This window comes from Sceloporus occidentalis, unplaced genomic scaffold (assembly GCF_023333645.1).
Source record: "Sceloporus occidentalis isolate IW3139 unplaced genomic scaffold, rSceOcc1.0.p SCAF_8, whole genome shotgun sequence".
In the NCBI taxonomy this organism is placed as follows: domain Eukaryota; kingdom Metazoa; phylum Chordata; class Lepidosauria; order Squamata; family Phrynosomatidae; genus Sceloporus; species Sceloporus occidentalis.
Window position 1 is genome coordinate 21,838,888 of NW_028316988.1, and position 22,570 is coordinate 21,861,457.

The window sequence follows — 22,570 nt, forward strand, 5'->3', positions numbered from 1 at the left end:
CGTCACACCCGGGCTCCTGTACTTGGAGAACCTAGCGCTCGGAAGAGAGGTGAGCGGCGACGGAAGGGGTCACGTGGTTGTTTTCTCTGCGTCCCACTCCCCCCCCCGTGTCGAAATGGTACGGCCCTCCTGCGCTGCGTTTCGGCGGAGGCCCCTGGACTGGCGCATTCAGTGAAGGGGGGGTTAGCATTATCCGCGAGGCGCTTCCAGAGAGCATTGATTTAATCCCTCTCCCAGAATAGGGCTCAAGGCATCTTACACCAAGTTAAGCACAGCTTCATATGTGAAACAAAAGCACCGTGTGGACACAACGCACCCCATTAAAAAGTCCTTATGTAGCCACAAGTCACAAGCTGACTATGCAAGGAAGAGTCTTGGTCGCCTGTAGAGCACAGACAACAAAGAGCCCCAGGCGCCTTAAAGGCTAATCAGTGTATTGGTGATCAATGATTAGTGGATTTGTTGTTGGGTGCCTTCAAGTCGTTTTCAACTTATGGTGACCCTAAGGCAAACCTATCAGGTTTGACATTATCTTCCCCTGAGACAGAAGGCCGAGATTTGAAGGGATGCCATATTGAGGAGGGAGTGAGCTTGTTTTCTGCTGCTCCAGAGAACAAGACACAATGGAGCAATGGATGCAATCCACAGGAAAAGAGATTCCAGCTCAACATTAGGAGGAACTTCCTGAGAGTAAGGGCTGTTCGACAGTGGGACAAACTCCCTCAGAGTGTAATGGAGTCTCCTTCCTTGGAAGTCTTTAAAGGGAGGCTGGATGGCCATCTGTCAATGAGGATGCTTTGATTGAGAGTTCCTGCATGGCAGAAGGGGATTGGACTGGATCAGGGCCCTTCTAGTCTCTTCCAACTATTATCCTATGATTCTATGAAATAGACGGCCCTAAAGGTCATGCTGCCCCTTATGTGCCCCGGTTAGGGGCTGCAGCAACTTCACACCACGGCTCCAATCCAGCAATTTCCTGGCTCCAAAATAAGAAGGAGAAAGCCGCCCTTCTTGAGGCACTAGCGGCTTTCCCCTGTTTCTTTGGCATGGCATGTCTAAATGCTGTGCTGTGGAAATGTTGCGATGGCGCCTGCTGTCTGGTTGCGCAGGCAGTGTGACGCTGGTGTGGCGGTGGAGTCAGTACATCAGCCAGCATGCCCCCACTGCACCCCTGCCAGCATTCCTTCTTTTTCTTTTCCCATAGTGAATTGGATGAAGGAGAGTCCAAAATACGCAAAGCATAAATTCCTCTTTTTTTCCCCTTCCCAAATGGTCAGACCAAGATGCTGGGGTTTCTGAAGCAACCTATTGTACTCTCTGTGGAAATCAACGTGAGCCTGGCGGTTCTGGCTGTCCTGGGATTCATAAGTCGGCTGTGGACACTCTCCTACCCCCGAGCTGTAGTGTAAGTAAACTGTTTGGACATTCATTTTAACCATTGCAGCATGTAGTTCATAAGTACATCAGATGGTGTAACTCCAATATTGCCTTTTCCTCGTTGGTTGCCCATTCATTTCCTGACCTGACTTATGTCGTTGATCCTGACCTTTAAATCTTAACATCCATACATTCAATTGCAGAAGCTGGTATCTGCCCAGGCACTTAAATTAGTAGTAGCGCTCCTCCTCTGTGCTTCCTTGCAACAGATGGACCCCAGACTCCTGATGTTTGTTTCAGTGCTGTCTGGGAATGAAGGCAGGGAGAGGGGTATAATCCAAGACTTGGAGGAGGAAGAGTTTGGAAAAAGCTACTATCTTTTATCCTTTGATATTGAACTCAGTAATAATTCAAACAGCCCATTTCCTTGCGTGCTTATTGAAAAACGTGTGCACTTTTCTGGTTCTGTTGCATGTTTAGCTTTGATGAAGTTTACTATGGCCAGTTCCTCTCCCTGTATATGAAGCGGATCTTCTTTGTGGATGACAGCGGCCCACCATTTGGTCACATGGTTCTGGCATTTGGAGGTAAGGGTCTCACTTCATTTCTGTTTGTTATGAAAACCCTGTGTTTGTCACATCTGCATTTGCAACAGAGCTGTGATGGTTGCACAGGTAATGGTAGCAGAGACATGTTATTCAGTTAGTGCAAAAGAGCAACCTGCTGACTAGCAAATAGGTTATTCCTCGTATCAGCATTGTATTCTGTATTATATTTTTATTATTTCTATATGTTATAACCTATTTTTTATAATTTACAGTTTTTTCTTTACTACCTCTAACATTCCACTAATTGGGTTTATTATCTAATTATTTTAGATGATTTTAGGATGTTTAGCTAAGTTCTGCTTGTGGCTGATTTCCTCTGTCCTCCTTTAGGTTACTTAGGTGGATTTGATGGCAATTTCTTGTGGAATAGGATCGGTGCAGGTAAGAGGTCTTTCTGATTAATCCTGCAGAATACCATACCTGACCTAGCTGGGAATTAATCCTCTAGTAGAAGGTTCCATTGCTCAAAGGAAAATGGGTTCATTTTCTCTTTCATATATCCTTAGGGTTGAGGATAAAAAGTTAAAACAGGAAACAAAAACTTTGGCTTGAACTGACTTGATATCTGTTCCTCGTCAGCTGGGCTCCTTTTGCATCTCTCATAAGCATCGTAGGTAATACAGTTGGAGGACAGCTTAACTCAGTTATAGAAGTTTAAGCAGAGGCTGGATGGTCATCTTTCAGGGGTGCTTTGGCATGGCAGGGGGTTGGACTGGATGGACACCCATATCTCAGTACTGTACAATGCAATCATAGCTTTCTTGCCCCATTCCTTTTGTAAGTTATTTATCAGTGGATCCCATTCTAATTTGAAATTCTCTCACAAATCACTGGTTAAATGTGGGCTAGACAATGCCACTGTTGGGTGATTTGTAATTGCTTGACCAGCTGAACCCGAAGGGTGCTCAACAATAGCTCCTCTACCTGGAGAGAAGTGACTAACAGGGTACCACATTCCACTAGGCCCCAATGCTATTCAACATCTTTATCAATGTCTTGGATGAAGGAATAGAAAGCATGTTTATAAAATTTGCAGATGACACCAAATTAGAAAGGGTAGCTAACAGCCCACAGGACAAGATCAAGATTCAAAATGACCTTAACAGATTAGAAAACTGGGCCAGAACTAACAAAATGGATTTCAACAAGGAGAAATGTAGGATACTACACTTGGGCAGTAAAAATGAAATGCACAGATGTAGGATGGGGGACACCAGGCTTACAACAGTATATGTGGAAAGAATCTAGGAGTCTTGGTGGACCACAGGCTCAACATGAGTCAGCATTGTGATGGAGCACCTAAGAAAGCCAATACAATTCTAGGTTGTATCAATAGGAGTATAGTGTCTAGATGGAGATAAGTAATAGTACCAACCTATTCTGCTTTGGACAGATCTCACCTGGAATATTATGTCCAGTTCTGGGGTTGGACTGGATGGCGCTTGTGGTCTTTTCTAGCTCTATGATTCTAGGAACTCAAATGTCCCACCTGAATTGTGGGCAAAAGACAACTGCCAGATAAGATAAAATGGCATCCACTCTCTATAACAGGTAACCTTGCAGCAATTTCTAACTAGAATCTAATATTAATCCTAGATCCTAGGTTATAATAGTAAAACAAACTGGAGTAATGCACTGACGCTCAAGGGTGAAACACTCAGGACAGATTTGTTTAAAAAAACAAAATTATCATGCAGTTAATAAACTTACTGTCATAAGATTTTTACTGACAGCAAACTGGAACATTTAAAAGGGGACATGATAAATTCATGGAGTTTTATTGTCATCAGTGGCAGGTATTCAGGCTGGTGATATCTCACCTCCAGGGAACACAAAGTTGTCTTAATGTCCTGCTGGTAAGCTTTGCATTGGGTCATCTTGTTGGCCATAGAATGCTGGAGTGGAGAGGCTTTCAATCCAGTCCTGGGTTGCGGTCTTCTTCTGTTCTCAGTTCTTTCTTATGTTGTGCCCTGTTTCAGAATACAGTTCCAATGTGCCAGTTTGGGCCCTACGTCTGCTGCCAGCCATAGCCGGTGCCCTTTGTGTGCCCCTGTCATACCAGATATTGGTGGAGTTGCATTTCTCACATACCGTTGCTCTTGGAGGTGCTTTCCTAATTTTGTTGGGTAAGGAATCATCCCTTCGAGCCATCTGTGAAGACTGAATGTCTTCTATTCTTGCAATGAACATTTTGGAAGATAAGATTAATTTGTATGTCTGACCCACACAGAATTGTATTTAGTAGCTAAGTGCTTTTGGAGCAAGGCTACTGGCTAGCCTGCTGGTCAAAAGTAATAATTTTCTTTTGTTGTAGAAACCAATTACAGTCATAACCTTCTAAATCTAAAAGGTCAACTATTGTATTTTATAATTTTTATCCATAGTTAATTGATGTATTGTGCAAACTTCCTGTCCTCCACTGCTTTGCTTAGGTCTTGCTAATTCAAACTTGTGACCTCCTTAATTGAATCTATTCATCTAGCCTGCAGTCTTCCTTTCTTTCTATTTTCCAGCGATGGATGGGAGGCATTCTGTATCAATTTGGTTCCTCCTGTTTGCTCCAATAAGCAGGAAGTAGAACTTTGGAAACTGTCACCAGAGGAGCAACCTCCTGTGGCTCCCAGTCAAGTTCTTCCTTGCTCTAATTAGGCTAGCTTCTCTCTATCTCCTTGCTTTCTCTTACCTTTCCATACACCTCTCTCTCTTTCTCTCTGTGGTTTTCAGAGATACTAGCTCTATCACGAGATCATTTCAGGTTACCAAATCATCTGGACCTACTTTCACAGGGTCAAATACACCATCCAGATCAACTTTGGTTCAACCTTCATGAGTGGAGATTGACTGCTGCTTATTGTTAAAAGATGGTCTGATGCCATAGGTCGCAGATACAATCATTTAGCCTAGAGGACAGTCCACAAGATGCATTTATGAATACTCATACCACATGTTTGTATCCTGGTGTGCCTCCAAAGAATTGTGACCCCAGTCAATCACGGTGTGTTCTCTTCTCTATCTTCAAGAGGGGCTAAGACCCAATACCCTTAAGAGATAGGTGTCAGCCATAACATCAGCTCTACTGTCCGGGACAGTGAAGAGACTCCCCACTCACCCATATGTCAGGAAATTTTAAAGAGCTGCTACATTGATAAAGCCCCTGACCATCCATCGATACTGGGACCTACACCTGGTCTTAGCCGCTTTCACCTCCTTTTGAGCCCTTGAGAAAGGTACAAAATTCCTGAGCTGGAAGGTTTTCTTTCTGTTGGCCGTCACCTCCGCTGGAGAGTTTCAGAGCTTGAGACTTTATCTATTTGAGACAAACTCTGCATTTTAAGGGAAGATTGCTTTATACTACATCTTGACCCTACATTTATCCCCAAGATGAACGTGTCTTTCCACTGGGCCCAAGAAATCATTTTACCTTTGTTTTGCCCAAATCCTAAAAAGGATCTAGAAAATACACTTGATGTGTGCAGAACACTTCATATTTATATCAAATGCACTTGTCACTTCCGTCTCTTAGACAAGCTATTTGTCTCATTCAGCTCTACATCCCCAGAAAAGAAGGTTTCTTCTTCCACACTCTCAAGTGTGGTGTAGTCTCCCTACTTGGAAGTCTTTAAACAGAGGCTGGAAGGCCATCTGTCAGATATGCTTTGATTGAGAGTTCCTGCATGGCAGGGAGTTGGACTGGATGATCTCTTCCAACTCTATGATTCTAAGATGGATTTGGCCCTGCATAGCCAAGTGCTACACTGCAAAGGGTTGTGCTTTGCCGGGAATAATGACCACTCATTCCATGCGTAGTGCTGCCACCTCTGCTGCTCTTTCCACTAATGCACCACTCATTGATATAGGATAGCTACTTGATCCTCCCCATCTACCTTTGTTTGCCATTACCGTTTTGATGCCTTTTTATCAGTGGAGGCATCATTTGGTAAGGGACTACTCCAATCCATAGTCTAACATATTACACTCCTCAGTTCACCCGCTCATTGTTCAAGGACCTTTGGTATGTCCAATACGGGATGCCTCCCCTCCATCACTGGAAAAATTACCTTGTGACATGTTTGTTTTCAGCAATGGAGGTGGAGATATCCTACCCTCCCAGAACTGAGGATTACAACCCCTTGATTAATGGGGTGGGAAGTTAATAGTAAGCTATGTGTGTGAACATAAGCCACATATAATCATTCTCTCTGTCCTCTTTTTTCCCCTAACAGAGAATTCTTTAATCACTCAGTCTAGGTTGATGTTGTTGGAATCAGTCTTGATCTTTTTCATCCTGTCGGCTGTTTTATCCTACCTGAAGTTCTACAACTCACTAAGGTAAAAGGCACCATTTTCAAAACTGTGAAATCTATAATGTGTATCTTGGATTTTTAGGGTAGTTGGGGTTGTGCTTATCAAAATATGCCTAAATACATATTATATCTGTGGCTGTTTTTATTATTGTTGTTGTCATAGTTTATTTATATAACACCATTGATGTACATGGTGTTTTACAAGTAAAACAACCAAAAACAAGAAAACCTCCTGATAGGTTCACCTTAGGATCAATATAAATTGGAAATTACTTGAAGACACACAACAATAATACATTTAAATAAACATTTATTTCTGTTTCTATAAGTGTTCCTCTTGCCTTCCAATAGCCAGGTGGCAAAATACAGCAGCATACCACAGTCTTGTCTTGGATACTCCATTTCATTCCCTTCCAGTTTTTCATTCCCACCCCATGAATCTGGGACATTAGTGGTCATCCTCACTTAGGGTTTTGCAGTTTGCAAACTTTTGAATTCCCTGAATGTGCTGATACTTTCCTCCTCCCCATGAATGCTTCTGCTTTGGCTAGCTAGTGGCTAGGATTTGTACAATTTAGACTGCAGTTTGTATATATAATGATGTGTTAATTGAGTAATTGTATAAGCAAGGTTGTGCTCAGTGTGCAAACTAGACTGGGAAGGACCCAGAAAGCTGCTACTAGGATGAATGAACAGTAACAGCAAGTTTTTGGATTTCAGTGAATGCTTCTTTAGATGGGTTTTAAGTGTTTGCTCATAACGTATTTATATATAATTTTATTGTCTTATTTAAGCCCCTTTTCTGGAAGATGGTGGCTCTGGCTTTTGCTAACAGGATTTTGCTGTTCCTGTGCAGTTGGGTAAGCATTAATGTTTTTCCTGCCTCCCTACCATCAGATCCCCTCCATGGGTGACCAGATGTCATAACCGCAAAGGAGGACAACACCCGAAAAATATAGGACGTTAAATTAAAATGGAGAACATTACAAAATAAATGCTAAAAACATTAATATAATATAAATGATCCTCCGGTGCCACTCAGTAAAACTAAAACTCCTTCCTTCTGCCCCTTTCCTTACATTATTGACCTTATAAAGAATTCTTTAAAACATAATCCTTATCTGATCACTGAATAGCAGTATTTCACTATGCAATACTTTTGCCTAATTTTTTCCCTAGTCATCACTAGTTGGTAGTAGATTTCAATTGAACTTTCAATTCAATTCAGTTCCAACTTGCCTGATTTTCTCCTAGTCTCCACTAGATTGTACCATATTAATAATAGTATTAATAACAACAACCATAGCTAAAACCAAATGCAATTTTAAATGTGACTAGAACCTGCAGTTAGGCAGAAGCAGGTTTCCAAACTCTCTTTGTATCTGTGCCAGAAGAGAAAAAGAGCAGATTGCAAGCTTGAGACATTGTAGTGAGTCTCCATAACAATAAACATAGTATATTAAACTATTATATTTTTATATATTACTATATATTAGTATATATTAAACTATTACTAAACATTGCATGTAAATGGAGACAATTCCTTTATTCCTTAGCCTAGGTTACAATGGCATTAGCACTTTGTTCTTACTGATTCACTTTGTACTTACTGATGCTTGATTCACAGGGTGAAATATATGGGCTTCTTCACTTACTGCCTGCTTTTGGCCATTGCAGGAGTTCACTCCTGGCAACTGGTTGGTGATCAGACTTTGTCCAATGTAAGTAGCTCATTGTCTTATATGATGATGATGATGATGGTTTATTTATAGCCCGCCCAATCCAAGGAATCCGGGCGGGTTACAGCAATAAAAATACATAAATATAAAATACATCAAAATACAAATACACTCTTCTGCTTGAGGCTAGCCCTGATAGAGATGGGCCAGCCTTTTCACTCCCTCCCAGGCCAGAAGATGACAGTTGCCATGGAGGGAGGGTTCATCTTCCTATGGTATACTTATACTTATGGTATCCATGGCAGGATTTTCTGGTTAGGGACAGGGCTAGCTGGCTTCAATATATATTTGTGATGGAGGGTGGAAGCAGTTAGTACCAATCCAAACACTTTACTGGTTGAACCTGTTCTGCAGTAAAAGTCTTTTGTTGTTTTATCATACCAAGGCTGATTGTCTGAATCCAGGGAATAAAGTTGGCCGGTACTGACATATAAGCATAATAGATTAAAAACATAATTTACAGTCACCAGTAACATTTGTTGGTTAGAAACATCCTCGTATGAGAACTGGGATAAATGAGTTTACCTCTTTGTAAAAGTCTGTGTGTGAGCCTGAAAGAGAAAGGAACAGCCCCCATTGTCTCCAATGGCAGTGAGTGTACATGGTCACACTACCATTAGGGACAACGGGACTTCAGGTAAGCCACTCAACAGGGGCTTATCTGAAGTACCGTTGTCCCTAATGGCAGTGCATCCTCTTGCTTTTTGCTTTGTGGGGTGGGGGGGGGGGCGGGCTGGAATGGGACCTCAATATTTGGGTGCAAGAACTAAATTTTGAGATGTGGGGGGATCTCTTTCATTTTAGGTTTCTCTGCTGTGTCACTTGCTAGCCAGAGGTCTGGCTCTTGTGGTCATCCCAGTAGTCACTTACCTCTCTTTCTTCTACATCCACTTGGCTTTGCTGTACCGTTCTGGGCCACATGATCAGATCATGAGCAGCACTTTCCAAGCAAGTTTGGAGGTGAGGAAGGGAGAACTGGGTAGGAGTGTTGTTTTGGAAAGCTGCTATTCATGGTTTCTGTAGTATTCTGGGAATTGTAGTCCAAGCACATTACTTTTGAGCGTTAAGTTTTTCAGTTCTTTTCAGGGTGGACTTGCTCGGATCACTCAAGGCCAGCCACTGGAAGTGGCCTATGGCTCCCAGATAACCTTGCGGAACATCTTGGGCAAGCCCATGCCTTGCTGGCTGCATTCCCACAAGAACACATATCCCATCAGGTGAGGGAGTGGTGGCTTTGACTTGTACAGAGATTATCAGGTGGGAGGAAGCTTTTCTCACACCTTTTTGTGTGGCTAGGAGGATGAATGTGGTCTCCCAGATCTGGTTTCATGTCTGAAGCAAAATCTCCAAGAGATCTTGATCCCTGAACCCCAGAGTTTCCAAATTGGCTTTCAGGTTGAAGATGTTATGCACCTCTACATTCTTGACTGCTTCTGTCATGGCTATGGGCTTCCTTTGCACAGTGGCACCCCTAATACTAGAATGCCATGGACTGGCATGGGCACTACAGCTGTCTCATAGCAATAGCAAGTACATTTCTATACCATTTATCAGTGCACTTAAACACTCCCTAAGCGGTTTACAATGTTAAGCTAATTGCCTCCAATGAGCTGGGTACTCATTTTAGCTACCTACGGAAGGATGCAAGGCTGAGTGGGCCCTAGGGCCCTGCCTGGGATCGAACGCACAGCCTTGTGGCTGTGAATGGCTGCAGTGCCGACATTTAATCACTGCACCACCAGGGCTCTGTCTCAGTGCTCACGTAATATCTTTGTCTTTGTCCAGGCATTCTAGGTGAAATGTCCTTATGTTTGCCTTTATGTCTGTTATTTTCCTTCTTTATTTAATTCTACTTAATTGTAATGCTGTGATTCCATGGTGGTTATTGCTGGGTTTTTTATATTAGGTTTATATGCACTTTTGATAATTTTTATTCACACATTTCATGCTACCTTTCAATGCATAAAATAGATAGCAAGTCTGTACAGGTTCTGTGTGGCCCTTGGGCACAGGAGATTTTACACCACATGAGTGTATGGTTTCTGTTGCCAGTTCATATCAGCCTTTTTATTGTAAGAGTTTATCTCCCTGTTACAGCCAAGTAAGACACAGTCACAGAACTTAACTCCTGTGTTAATTCCTTCTTGGTTCATTTATGCAGTGTCTCAAGAGTGCACCAAGGTCTATCCCTCTTCCTTTCTTGACAGGTATGAAAATGGCCGTGGAAGCTCCCATCAGCAGCAGGTGACTTGCTATCCTTTCAAAGATGTGAATAACTGGTGGATTGTGAAGGACCCTGGGATGTGAGTACTGGATGTCTGCTTGTTTGTTCTGTAGCATTTACACCTCTTTCTACCACTAGAAGAACTCTCAGAGGTGACACGTAGGGTAATTTTTGCTGACTATGGCCTCCTCCTGGACACCATTTGTGGCTTGGTGCATGCATGTGCACATGCTTGTGGTTTTTGACAAGAGAGAGAGAATGAGAGAGAGAAAATTGCCTCTCATGGAAGCCTCTAGGAGGGACCATTCTTCTTGTAAACAAGTTAGAATTCCCTTTCTGTTGTTGTTAACTGCCCTCGAGTCACTCTCGACCCATGGTGACCCTATGGATAAGACATCTCCAAGACCCTCTGTCCTCCACTGCTCTGCTTAATTCCTGCAACCCCATACCTGTGATCTCTTTAGTAGAGTCCATCAGTGTAGGAGGAAGAATTGGAAAAGAGACTTGATTTGGACTTGGATCACAAGCAACTCATGAAAGCAAAACTCTAGAGAAGTTTCTAGTGTAATCCTGGCCCATCTTTGTCTCCACATCAGAGTCTCTTTCCCCTTACCACCATACCACCCAGAACATACCTGAGGCCTTCTAGTTTAACAATCTAAGCATGTTTGTATTTGGATGAGAGAGAGCCAGGCGATACTAGGGATCTCTAGATGAGGCCCTGCCTTGAGACCTTGTTCCTTTTTCTTCCAGACTTCTTTGTAGCCACTGACAGCACTGTTTGCCCCCTTATGTGCTTATCAACAGACCTTCCACCTTAGCAGTCTTCTTCTTCATTTTTGTGCTTGCACTTTCCTTACGAATCCCCATGACTTCCTTGATTTTGCTGTGTTCAGCTCCTGTCTTTTTGCTTCTCTCAGGCAGCAGCTGGTGGTGAGCAACCCCCCACGTCTTGTACAGCATGGCAGCATTGTGCAGTTGGTCCATGGGATCACAACTCGCTATCTCAACACGTAAGCAGCTGTCTTCCCATTTTCCTCTGGTGGCCTGTCTTCTGGAATTACTTTACTAGCTTATGTAAGATTTTAACTGAACTGGCAATATGTCAGTAATAATTGGCATGATGGATCAGATTAATCTGGTTTCATACTAGTGGGTGCCATGAGAATGTGGGCAAAAAGGGGGTAGGCCATGTTCCATATTGTCCCCGTGAAAAGTGCTGCATATATATTTATCAGAAAAATGGAAGAAGAGCCATAATTGGTGGAATCAAATCAAAATCATTAAAAATTAATGCAATTCTATTATGATCATCCTTACAGTCCTTTTTCCTAATCTTAAAAGGCCCTTTAAAGACCTGTATTATCCTATCTCTACAGCCTCTACAACCTCCTTTTGGAGAAATGGTGACCAGGGCTGTATATAGTATTCCAATTGTTGTTATACTACATATATGTATATTGCAGTGTCTTTATTTTCACAATTTTCCTGATGATCCCCTAAAATGCAAAACAGCTAACAAAATTAAAAATAAAAAAACCCCAGAAAACAAGAATCCTACATACCAAGTCAGGGACCTCTGAGTATAGATTCTAATATAGCTGAAGCAGCACCTTCCACACAAAAGAGAGAGGTAGACTTGGGGGACCCCCGTAGTTTACAGAAATACAAAAAAGCTATGTTGGGAAGATTTAGGGGACTTGTGGCAATCCATTAGATTACTGTCTCTTTACAGGCATGATGTTGCTGCCCCTCTCAGCCCTCATTCCCAAGAGGTTTCCTGCTACATTGATTACAACATTTCCATGCCAGCTCAGAACCTCTGGCGAGTGGTGAGTGCCAAGTAGCTGTCAGGAGGGAAAGGCGCACGTGGTTATCTTTCATTCTTCTTTGGGTCTGGGACATACACACCTAAGAGCCGGCATAGTTAAGACATCTCATACAGTTACTGTATGTGCTCTGAGCATTTCCTGGTGAGGGACAATGGGAAGTAGCTGTCCAGCAACATCTGAAGGGTCGCATGTTCCCCATCCCGATTCATTAGGAGAACTGGAAGTAGTTCTATTTCATCTTATAATTAAAGCTACCCCACATTCCCTGGACTCAACTGTTTTTATAAATAAGGTTAAATAGATTTTCATACACATTATAAACATCATCCAAATTCCCATTGCAGGAGATTGTGAACCGGGATTCGAACACAGATGTCTGGAAAACAATCCTGTCTGAAGTAAGGCTTGTCCATGTGAATACCTCAGCAGTGCTAAAGGTAGGTGGATTTTGGAGGTTATTTCTCATTCTGGGTCAAGCCAAGAGAGCACACAGACAGTGGATATAAGCAAAAACTTCTGCAGATGGTTGCCCCAGAGTCACAGTAGCCTTTTAGATAAATAATAATAATAATAATAATATTTATTTCTATCCCGCCTCTTCAATAAGATTGAGGTGGGCTACAACAATAAAATTCATACAGTGTAAAAGAAAACAAGATCAACTATCCCCTCCCTCCCCAACAATAATGTAATAAATCCAACATACATAATAAAATACAGTTAAAACATTAAACAATCAGAGAGAAAAAGCCAGGGCATCTAGGGGCAGTCAGTAGGATGCTCCATATCATCGGGATGACCAACTGAATCATTCAGGGAAGATATTTTGCCTAGCAGCTCTTTTGCTACACACAGTCTGGGAATTATTATTCTCTCATTATCTTTGCACTGCGACTGGTTACGCATAAGTCTCTGTCCTTTTAGCACCAACATTTTAGTCATCCTTCTTCTCCACTATACCTTTCTGTCTCTTTTCCAGCTCAGTGGTGCATCTTTACCTGAATGGGGCTACCGACAGCTAGAGGTCGTTGGGGAAAAGATTTCCAAAGGCTACCACCAGAGCATGTTGTGGAATGTGGAAGAGCACCGATATGGGAAAAGTCAGTTTAAAACAGCTCCTAGGTCTTTGTTGCTCTACTTTCAAGACTGGGGTAGTAAGGGAGGATAGGACATGCTTCCAGACACTGTCAGGATGTCTGCTGGTTAGAGGAGCTGGGCATCATGCAGGATTGCCCCAGCATGCAGGTATCATGAATTGGGTGCAGTAATACAAGACGGGAGCAGGAACAAATTCTGAATGGAGCAGAAAGACTTTAAAGTGGGGTGAATTCCATTTGGCAGCAGAACACTGTGGGCCAGCACTGTAGTCTGGATTGTTTTGTGTTTGGAGAGACCAGCTTTGTCCTTCGAAATTATTAGGCGATTGTGTGATCCCACTGAACAATGGCTGAGTAGGAAAGGAAAACAGTTTAGGTTTTCTGATTGCCAAAGTGAGTTTTTTCTGAGCCGCAAGTGCTTTTGAGCCTGCATTTCTTCCAGATAAGCTATTTAATGCTATTAGTCTGAGGCAGTACTTGGAATACATTAACAAAACATTTGTGCAGAGAAGGTGCATGAATGTTATGTGATTCCAAGAGCATTATAGGAATCCTGACTATTGAGTTGCATCCAGAGGCATGCATATGCTACCAAAACAAATAAACAAACAAAATCCATAAAACAGTAGCATAGAACAATTTGCAGGATCTTTCTTTTTCCATCCCAGTTAATCTGATTGTCATTTCCATTCGTTTTTCTCAAACTTTTCCAGGCCAGGAGCCGAAGGAGAGGGAGGTGGAGCTTCATTCCCCCACACAAATCAACATCAGCCAGAACCTCAGTTTCATGGCCAAATTTATGGAATTACAGGTAAAAGGAAAGGACAGAGGGTGCCAGGCTTGAGCATGAGACCGTATTCATCTTCCTCAATCAGCCTGTTTTGTAGCAGCCTCACAACATCTTGACCTTGGTGTGGCACCTTCATGGGACCACTAGAGTCTTAGCTGGCTTTTAAAACATTGTGGTTGCTTTTTATCTGCAGAAAGAAAATACATTGATCCTACCCACCCCCCCGACCTTCTCCCTATTTTGTCCTCACAACAACCCTATGAGGACAATTTTTTTGCACTGATCTATCAGTCTCAAGCATGGAAAGCACTGTAAATTACAGCTCTGAATGCTTTTGCCTGTGGTGTTCTAGTGGAAGATCCTGACTCTGAAAAATGAGGATACAGAGCATAAATACAGTTCTTCTCCCATCGACTGGATCACCATGGATACTAACATCGCCTATTGGTTCCACGCTGCCTCAGGGGTAATTTATTGATTTACTTGATAATATAAATCATATATTTTTATATGTCACTCAATGACAAAAGTTCTCTGGACACCAGAGGATATTCTTTCTCCAGACTTCCTTATCCTGGTATCAGAGATTTGGGGCTGCAGTAATCTGTATTTTTAACATGTAGCAAGATAGTGTGGTGTATGCAGTTAGGTGTCCAAGCCAAAAGATATACATAGGCAGAAGAAGGAAATAGGTGAGAATTTTCACAATAAAATATCAGGAGCCCCTTTAATAAAGGTCTCTTTGCAGTAATAGCACTCACCGAGGATATATCCTTTTGGGGAGCAGCTAAAGGGCAAAAGCTAGACACTAGACTTAACACGAAAAGTAGTGTTTGTGGCATAAAGAGTAGCTTACATGATTCAAAATTAGATGTTGCTTCCTTGGGCTTCCTCATTCATATTCCCAGACTTGAACATGAGGCTCTTACTCTTGAGGTTGGGTGAAAGTCAGGAAGGTTTACTTACAAATAGCCCACCTGCACCCATTTTACTGTCCTGTCCCAGACACCTGTGGCAGCATTGCTGGTTCTTTTTAATCTCATCATTGAGGTGCTTCCTGATTTCTGGCCCAACAGGCCCAGATCCACCTTCTTGGAAACATGGTCACTTGGACCTCAGCCAGTGTGGCAACGGTTGTGTACCTGGCTCTGTTCCTGTGGTACCTCCTGCGACGGAGACGGAATATCTGTGACATCCCCGAAGGTCTGATCTCCTACATGTCATGACTCCCTCTTCCCTGCCATCCTTCCCCATCCCATTTTGGTAAGGTCAGTTGGAAAAGTTAACTGTTTGGATTATAATTTCCCAAACCCTCCAGCCAACCCGGCTACTGATTACTACTAGTACCTGGTGTGTGTACTCCACCACCACCACCACCAAAGAAAAAGATCTACCTAAGGTTCTGAGTCCAGTTTACTAGTCTGAAGTACAACACACCCATTGCATCGATTGTGTAAATCTCTGTTTAAAGATCTCTGAATTGCCTTCCAAGTTTTTATATGTATAGGTGCCTTCAAATCATCTGTTGAGTTTCATATGGCTTTCTTAAGAAGGAATACTCAGAGGTGGTTTTGCTAGTTCCTTCTTCTGAAATAGAACTCAACAGCATCCCGTATTTATTGGTAGTGTCCCATCCAAGTCCTGACCTGAGCTGACTCTATTTGGCTTCCAAGATCTGGTGCCTTTAGGGTATTTAGGCCCTTTTACTACCCTTCAAATAGAGGTAGCCGATTCCACTGTCAAACAAGCTTTTACAGTCAAGTTTTTCCTAACATTCAAGTGGAATCTTTTGTAATTTGAATCCACTGATTCTCACTCTAGTCTCTGAAGTTGCAGAAGACAAGCTTATTCCATCTTCTACATGACATCTGTTCCAAAACTTAAAGTTGGCTGAATAATCTCAGCTCTGTCATCTCTTCTCCAAGCTAATCATTCCCATAGCTTTTTGTGGGATTTTTGGGCTATGTGGCCATGTTCTAGAAGAGTTTGTTCCTGATGTTTCACCAGAATCTGTGGCTGGTGAAATGTCAGGAACAAACTCTTCTAGAACATGGCCACATAGCCTGAAAACCCCACAAAAAGCTATGGATGCCGGCCATGAAAGCCTTCGACTTCACATTAAGCATATCCTGCTGGTCTACTTTGGTTGAAGGCTGATAGTAGGCTTTTACATCCAGATGTTTTTCAACTCTCTTTAGCCTCAGCCAGCTTGGGGCATCATCAGGGATGACAGGAGTTATAGTCCAGCAACATGCAAAGTTCCCAGCCTGCCATAGATTTCCAATGTCAGTTTCAACAGACACAATCCCTCCCACTACGCAAGACCTGATAGCCTTCTGTATGTTGCTTAGTGGTGTTCTGCAAGTCAGGTCTACTAATAAGCCATTTCCCATCAGAAAGAGTCACTTTTTGAACAATAAGTCCCCAAATCCTGTACCCAGCATAGCAAGCAGCCATGCTAAGTGAAGTACTCACTGACTGGTTCAAGCTCTGATCCACAGTGGATCCTATGTACATAGGAAATGCCACAGGTACATGTTTCACTACAACTGTCATATCTCTGTCTATCCAGTCCTGCAGTGATGGGAATGATGGCACCTTCCCCCCTTTTTCTCTTTGCAGAGGTCTGGTGGCAGTGGGTCTTGGCTGGCAGCCTCTGTGTGGGCGGTTGGGCTGTGAATTACCTCCCTTTCTTCCTGATGGAGAAGACACTATTCCTTTACCACTACCTGCCTGCCGTCACTTTCCAAATTCTCCTGATCCCCATTGTCTTCCAGCATATAAGTGACTATCTTTGCAGGTATGACTGTTACCCCACATGTGCTTTCCATTTGGGAACTTTATTGTCTGTAGGTGGGGTGGGGAAGCAGGTTGATGCCTGCAGGATTGAAGGGAAACACTGGTCCAGGAGATGTGGAACAGCTCAGTGGTAGAGCACCCATCTGGTATTCAAAAAGTCCTGGGTTCAAACTTTAGCATTGCAAAGTTAGATTGAAAACCCAGAAAGCTGGGTGGTCAGTGTTAACTGAGCTTACTTACTGCTTTATTTACAGGATGAGGAAGCTATATTCCTGTTAGAGGAACACTATATCTTGTTTGTTACTATTTGGTGTTTAGTCTCTTGAGTGATCTATGAGCAAGAAACCTTCAAGTCTCCCCGTTATCAGCAGTTCTGCTCCAGTCTTTCTAGTTAAGGTCCATGGCTTCCTTGATGGGATCAGACCACCTGTAATGTGGTCTTCCTTTCTCTCTTCTTTTTGTGTCCTACATAAATTCAAATGACATTTTGCCACAAGTAGGAAAGTGGCAAAGCAGAGGTTAACTTCCCTCATTATGTATTGAAATGCCTGGTTGTGGCTTTTCTCTCACTTTATGGGTCTGTTTTCCACTGCATTTGTAGATCCCAGCTCTCCAAGAGCATGCACAGTGCATTTGCGGTAGCCTGGTTCTCATCTGTTTACTTCACCTATCACACTTTCCGGCCGCTGACTTACGGGGAGCCTCCACTCTCCACAGCGGAGCTCCAGAACTTACGCTGGAAGGACAGCTGGGATATTTTGATCAAGAGACGGCAACCATGAGGGAAGCAGCTAACAAACTGGTGGACAAGAGCCATGACTGAGGATGAACAGATTGTGTCAGCAAGTGGATCTGTCATACTTTTTTGAGATTAAGCTGGAGCAGGAAAGGAGAAAGGGTGCTGCTGTGTTCAGAAACAACACAGCCACTACCTAGGCCGAGCAGATACAATTGGTATATGGTTGTATCTGTTATGAAGGCTCAGAACATCTCTAATGGAAATGATGCTGTTGTTCAAAGGCATGGCAAAGACTCTCTCTCCCAGGGGAAAATTGATGATGTAACTCCAGAGCATATAAAGATACTGCTGAGCAGTGGCTTTCCAGATGCTGTTGGACTACAACTCTCCATAGCTTAAGACTGTAAATAACTTTCTTTCATATTGATGCTTCTTTCAGGAGCGTGTTTCTGAATGAAACATGGAGAGACAATGTGCTAAGAACACAACCCATACATGGAACTTAACATCATGTGAAGAAGAAGGAGAAATGAGTATGTATGTTCATTGTGTCATACTCTCTCAGAAGTTGGCTAGATTTCAGATCAGGTCCACAAGTGCTTAGTTGTAGAGATGGTGTGGCATCTAGTGTTCCCTTTGCTGCAAGCATAGGAACAATGTGGCTTTCCAGATGATGTTGGACTACAACTCTCAGCAGCCTTGGCTAGTGGTGTGGAATGCTAGGAGTTGTAGTCCAATAACATGTAGAAGGCCACCAGATTTTCATTACAACTGTAACCAGCTCATGGGAGAAGGGGAGGCCTGCTCTCTGGCCAGATTTTTAACTGCTACCAAAACACTGACCTTAATTGACAAACCCTGTGAGTGAGAGTATAGAGTAATGTTGGGTGCACTTTTGATGATGTTTCTGCAGTCCCCAGTTGGTTACTCGTTCCCAGTTCCCAAGTCCTTATTTGTGCAAAATTCAATGCGCAGCTAAATCATTCAGATGAATGAAAGCATGAGATTTGAATCCCTCTGAGCATCCCCAAAATGTTCTAAATGCCACATGTTGGATATTGCTATAATCAGGAGACTGTCCTCTTGGAAAGAAAAAAATCATTCTTGTCACTCTATAAATCAGTCCCTAAAAATAGCAGATCAATGGATATTAGAAAATGGCAGTCATACTTAAAGAAAAAAAAATCTGCACCATCCAGGAAGCTGTGGATCACCCAAAATGATACGCTCACACATCCAGCAGAGTCTCTTCTGTGAAAGGGCACATCTCAGTCTGACCCAAAGCTGTTTCTGTGGTAGGGCGCATCCAAATGTGCCGACCTCTGCCACTTAAGATAGAAATGGACGAACACAGAACTCATTCTCTGTACTTACACACAAGACTTGGGTCAACCCAAACCAGTCACCCTCCATTATTACATTTTATTGAGAAAATGTTCATAACAATAAAGTAAACTAATAGAAAAAAACAATTGTGTATTTTGCCCATTCACAACCTTTTGTTAGAAAAGTAAGAGAAGCTTATGTCCATCCTATTGTAGATTGTGCTATCTTTGGGGGGTCTTACACTGTTTTATGGCTGTTGGTGGCAAGAGTCTGCAAGTTCAAAAGGGAGAAAGGTCAACAAAAACGGTTGGCTAGCCAGAAATTACTGACACACAAAGGTCTGTGTGAAACTGAAGTTTTTCTCTTGACACGTTCTGTCAAGACCTATTTGGTGGTGGTTGTTATTATTTCTGCAGTGCAGTTGGAGCCTGGGCATAACCACCAGGGCTATAGCAAGAGGAGGCCATATTCTTCAGGAATAGTAATAATACCTCTCTGAGGCCTGGACTCTTGGAGAGTCAGTCCCTGGAGGATCGATGCTCAGGCTGCAGCCTCCAGAATGGAGTGATAGAGATGGAAACTTGGGAGCAGAGTGGAGTGATAGGGATGGAAACCTGGGAGCAGAGTGGAGTGATAGGGATGGAAACTTGGGAGCAGAGTGGAGTGATAGGGATGGAAACTTGGGAGCAGAGTGGAGTGATAGGGATGGAAACCTGGGAGCAGAATGGAGTGATAGGGATGGAAACTTGGGAGATATGTGGGGGATTTCAGACTGCAAGGCCTCCCAATGGAGAGCCAGCCTAGTTTCTGATCCTCTTGGCTAAAAGAGTGGAAAACAAACAACTCTTGGAAGAAAGTAATAGGCAGCTGCTGCTGATGCTGCTAGTACTGAGCCTCATGCCTCCCCTTGGAGTGTCTCTCGGGCGCCCTCCTGTGGCTCCAATGGCGCACTTTGCCCCTGGAGGCTTTGGTGCAAACCCCATTATTCCCTATCCTGGCGCGCCCTCTAGTGGCTGCAATGGCACACTGCAGCCTCTTGGTCGTTTTTCTGCTGGCTCCCTTCCTCCCTCCCAAAGGACTGTTTCTTTCTATATTTCCATACAAAGGGGCCTTTGAGCGCCTAAATCCAGACTAGCCCTGCGGGAAGGAACGTAAGTATTTGGGAGTTGGAGAAGACTGACCCCATCATCATCCCCAGGAGATGGCACACAAAATGGCGACCCATTCAGGGCAAGGGGGGGGGGACATGGCTTTAACCACTGAACTCTGATGGATTTAACCTCCGTCGGTCTTTTTGGGAGCCCAAAAAGCCCTAGGAAGGCAGCAAGGGAGGGCTCCATCTCTGGATCGATGTAAGGAGATGGATCCACTCATCCCAAAGGGGCTGCAGTGCCCTGAGTATCCACACGAGGGCGCGCGTGTATTAGCAACGTTCTTTATCAGACACTCCTGTGATTTCCCCATTGGCTCCCGTTCCTGAGGGGGCGTGGCCTCCTCCCTTTACCTGGACCTTCCTCTGCTCCCATTGGCTGCCTATTTCCAAGGGGCGTGGCCTCTCTGCACGTGGAGCATTGTCAAAATTATGTAAAAGGCGAATGCTTTATTATTATTATTGTTTGGAAAACATTCAAGAGCAATGAATCATCCTCTGTCCCTCAGGGACGGTGGTGGCCATGTTTTCCCAGAGGATGATGGGAATTGTAGTGCAAAAAAAGGGGCTCTGCTGCTGCTGCCTTGTTCTCGGCTGCCCTCTGGTGGCACCCTTTGCGCACTGCAGGCTTCATGACTCATGGCTGCGAGGCTTCTCTCGGGCGCCCTCCTGTGGAGACCATCGGCCAGCGACTCGCAATTCCGCTCTCAGGCGCTTTTTCGATCTCCTTCCTGGCTCTCGGGCGCCCTCCTGTGGCTCAAGTAGCGCACCTCGGCCCCTTGACGCTTATCATGATTATCTTCCCTGTCCTGGGGCGCCCTCTGGTGGCGGAAAGGGAGCGTTGCTGGCCATTCTTTGGCTTCAAGGGGCTCCTGATTCCTGGCTCCTGGGTTTGGGAGACTCAGGGCTGCTGGCATCTTTGGGTCCAAATATACAATAATAGTAATAATAATAATAATAATGAGGCAGGGGAGCCAAAGGCTTTAGTCCTGGGCATCCTGAAGGGGTCCCTGCTGCCCTGGATAACAAACTGGAAAGCATGGCCCTTTGGGACTACAGCTCCCAAAAGAGCCTCAGGATGGAAGGTGGGTTCCAGTCCTTGTGGCCCCAAGCTCTGCCTTGGTTTCCATGAGGCCAAGTCACAGAGGAACCCCCTGGATCCCCAAATCCATGAAGGCTATGGGATATTATTATTATTATTATGGGGCCTTGGTTCCAGGACTTTCCATGGATCCCAAAATCCACGGATGCTCAAGTCCCATTATATGCAATTACAATTATCAGTATCATTATTATAATTACAATGGGCCTTTGGCAACTGCTGAGGTTTGGTTCCAGGAGCCAATATAGAGTATTATTATTGTATTATTATTATTATTATTATTATTAATTATGGATCCCTTGGTATCCGCTGGAGTTTGGATCCAGGTCCACTGTGGATCCCGAAATCCATGGATGCTCACTGCCCATTATTATCATGTATCATTATTACAACAACAGCAACAACACACACACAATAGCAGATATAATTATATATACATAGTACACACACACACATGAGAAGCTTATATCCATCCTATTATAGATTGTGCTATATTAGTTTAAAAGGGAGGAAGATCAACAAAAACAGTTGGCTAACCAGAAATCACTGACACACTACTACTTTCCAAACAGGGCAATTATGTACAAAGGCCTGTGTGAAGCTGAAGTTTTTCTCTTGACATGTTCTGTCAAGACCTATCTGGATCCTGAAGCTACTACAGCACTTATCATGTTGCATAGTTTTAAAAAATACATACAACCCTGGGAGGCTGGGGGGAAAAAATCCCAGTCTCAGCCATGTGTGATTTTGTATACCATTTATTTATTTATTTATTTATTTATTTAAACAAAACCAAGCAAAATTAGGCCTGGCCTAGGAAAGGACTTATTTTTACTGCTCGCCTGAGTTTATGATTTTCTGTAAAGATGGAAGAAAAAAGTCCACATTTGGCAGCCTTTGTTTCCAAAGCCCAAACCACATTTACCCGGTTAAAAAGACTTATGGTAGCAGCAGCAGCAATACTTTCTGATAGGGAGCCAGCCACTCCGTGGAAGAATGGTCAATTGACAATAATAAGACACCTGATGATTTGACTTGATTGCTTCACTGATTTACGCAAAGGTAAACCCTTGGTACACTGAAGTCAACACACACACAGTAGTAAACGTCTTGTTGCTCAGAAGCCAGCAGATTCCACTGTACTGACAGAACTGAGCTTCTTCTCTTGACCAAGGCACACGCAGTTGTTAGGCTGTGCTCAGGATGTCTGCCTCTATTGCTCTCCCTCCCTTTGTCCTGGAACTCTTTGTCAAGGCTGCTCCTTGATGTGAGCCAACGGTCTGCTAGAGATAAAATTTGCACACAAACATGATTTGATAAAACAAACATCTGCCCAAGCCTTAGTTGTGTTGAAGATTACAAGGAAACATTTCTGTCTACACTTCTGAGCTGCCACTTTGTTAGTGGAGAACAAAATAGGCCAAGTGGAGCAAACAGACAAAATGCAGAGCATCAGCCAATTGATGGTTCAAGGCAAGGAAGC

At 43.4% G+C, this 22,570-nt stretch overlaps 1 protein-coding gene across 2 annotated transcripts; it reads left to right on the top strand.

Annotated features, from left to right (window-relative positions):
- Positions 1-18,946, top strand: POMT1 (protein O-mannosyltransferase 1). 2 transcript variants are annotated; one of them, XM_089535252.1, is made up of 20 exons: positions 1-49; positions 1,278-1,405; positions 1,858-1,964; positions 2,316-2,366; positions 3,965-4,111; positions 6,209-6,314; positions 7,084-7,149; positions 7,917-8,010; positions 8,833-8,988; positions 9,115-9,245; positions 10,236-10,331; positions 11,173-11,265; positions 11,988-12,084; positions 12,429-12,521; positions 13,064-13,184; positions 13,895-13,992; positions 14,324-14,437; positions 15,048-15,174; positions 16,594-16,771; positions 17,372-18,946. In XM_089535252.1, exons 2-20 carry the CDS (start codon positions 1,284-1,286, stop codon positions 17,550-17,552), a joined length of 2,178 nt encoding a protein of 725 aa, XP_089391378.1. In that variant the 5' UTR covers positions 1-49; positions 1,278-1,283; the 3' UTR covers positions 17,553-18,946. The 2 variants fall into 2 exon arrangements, with proteins under 2 accessions (XP_089391378.1, XP_089391379.1); XM_089535253.1 differs by lacking the exons at positions 15,048-15,174; positions 17,372-18,946 and having other exon boundaries at positions 16,594-16,732.
- Positions 18,947-22,570: the final 3,624 nt, after the last annotated feature.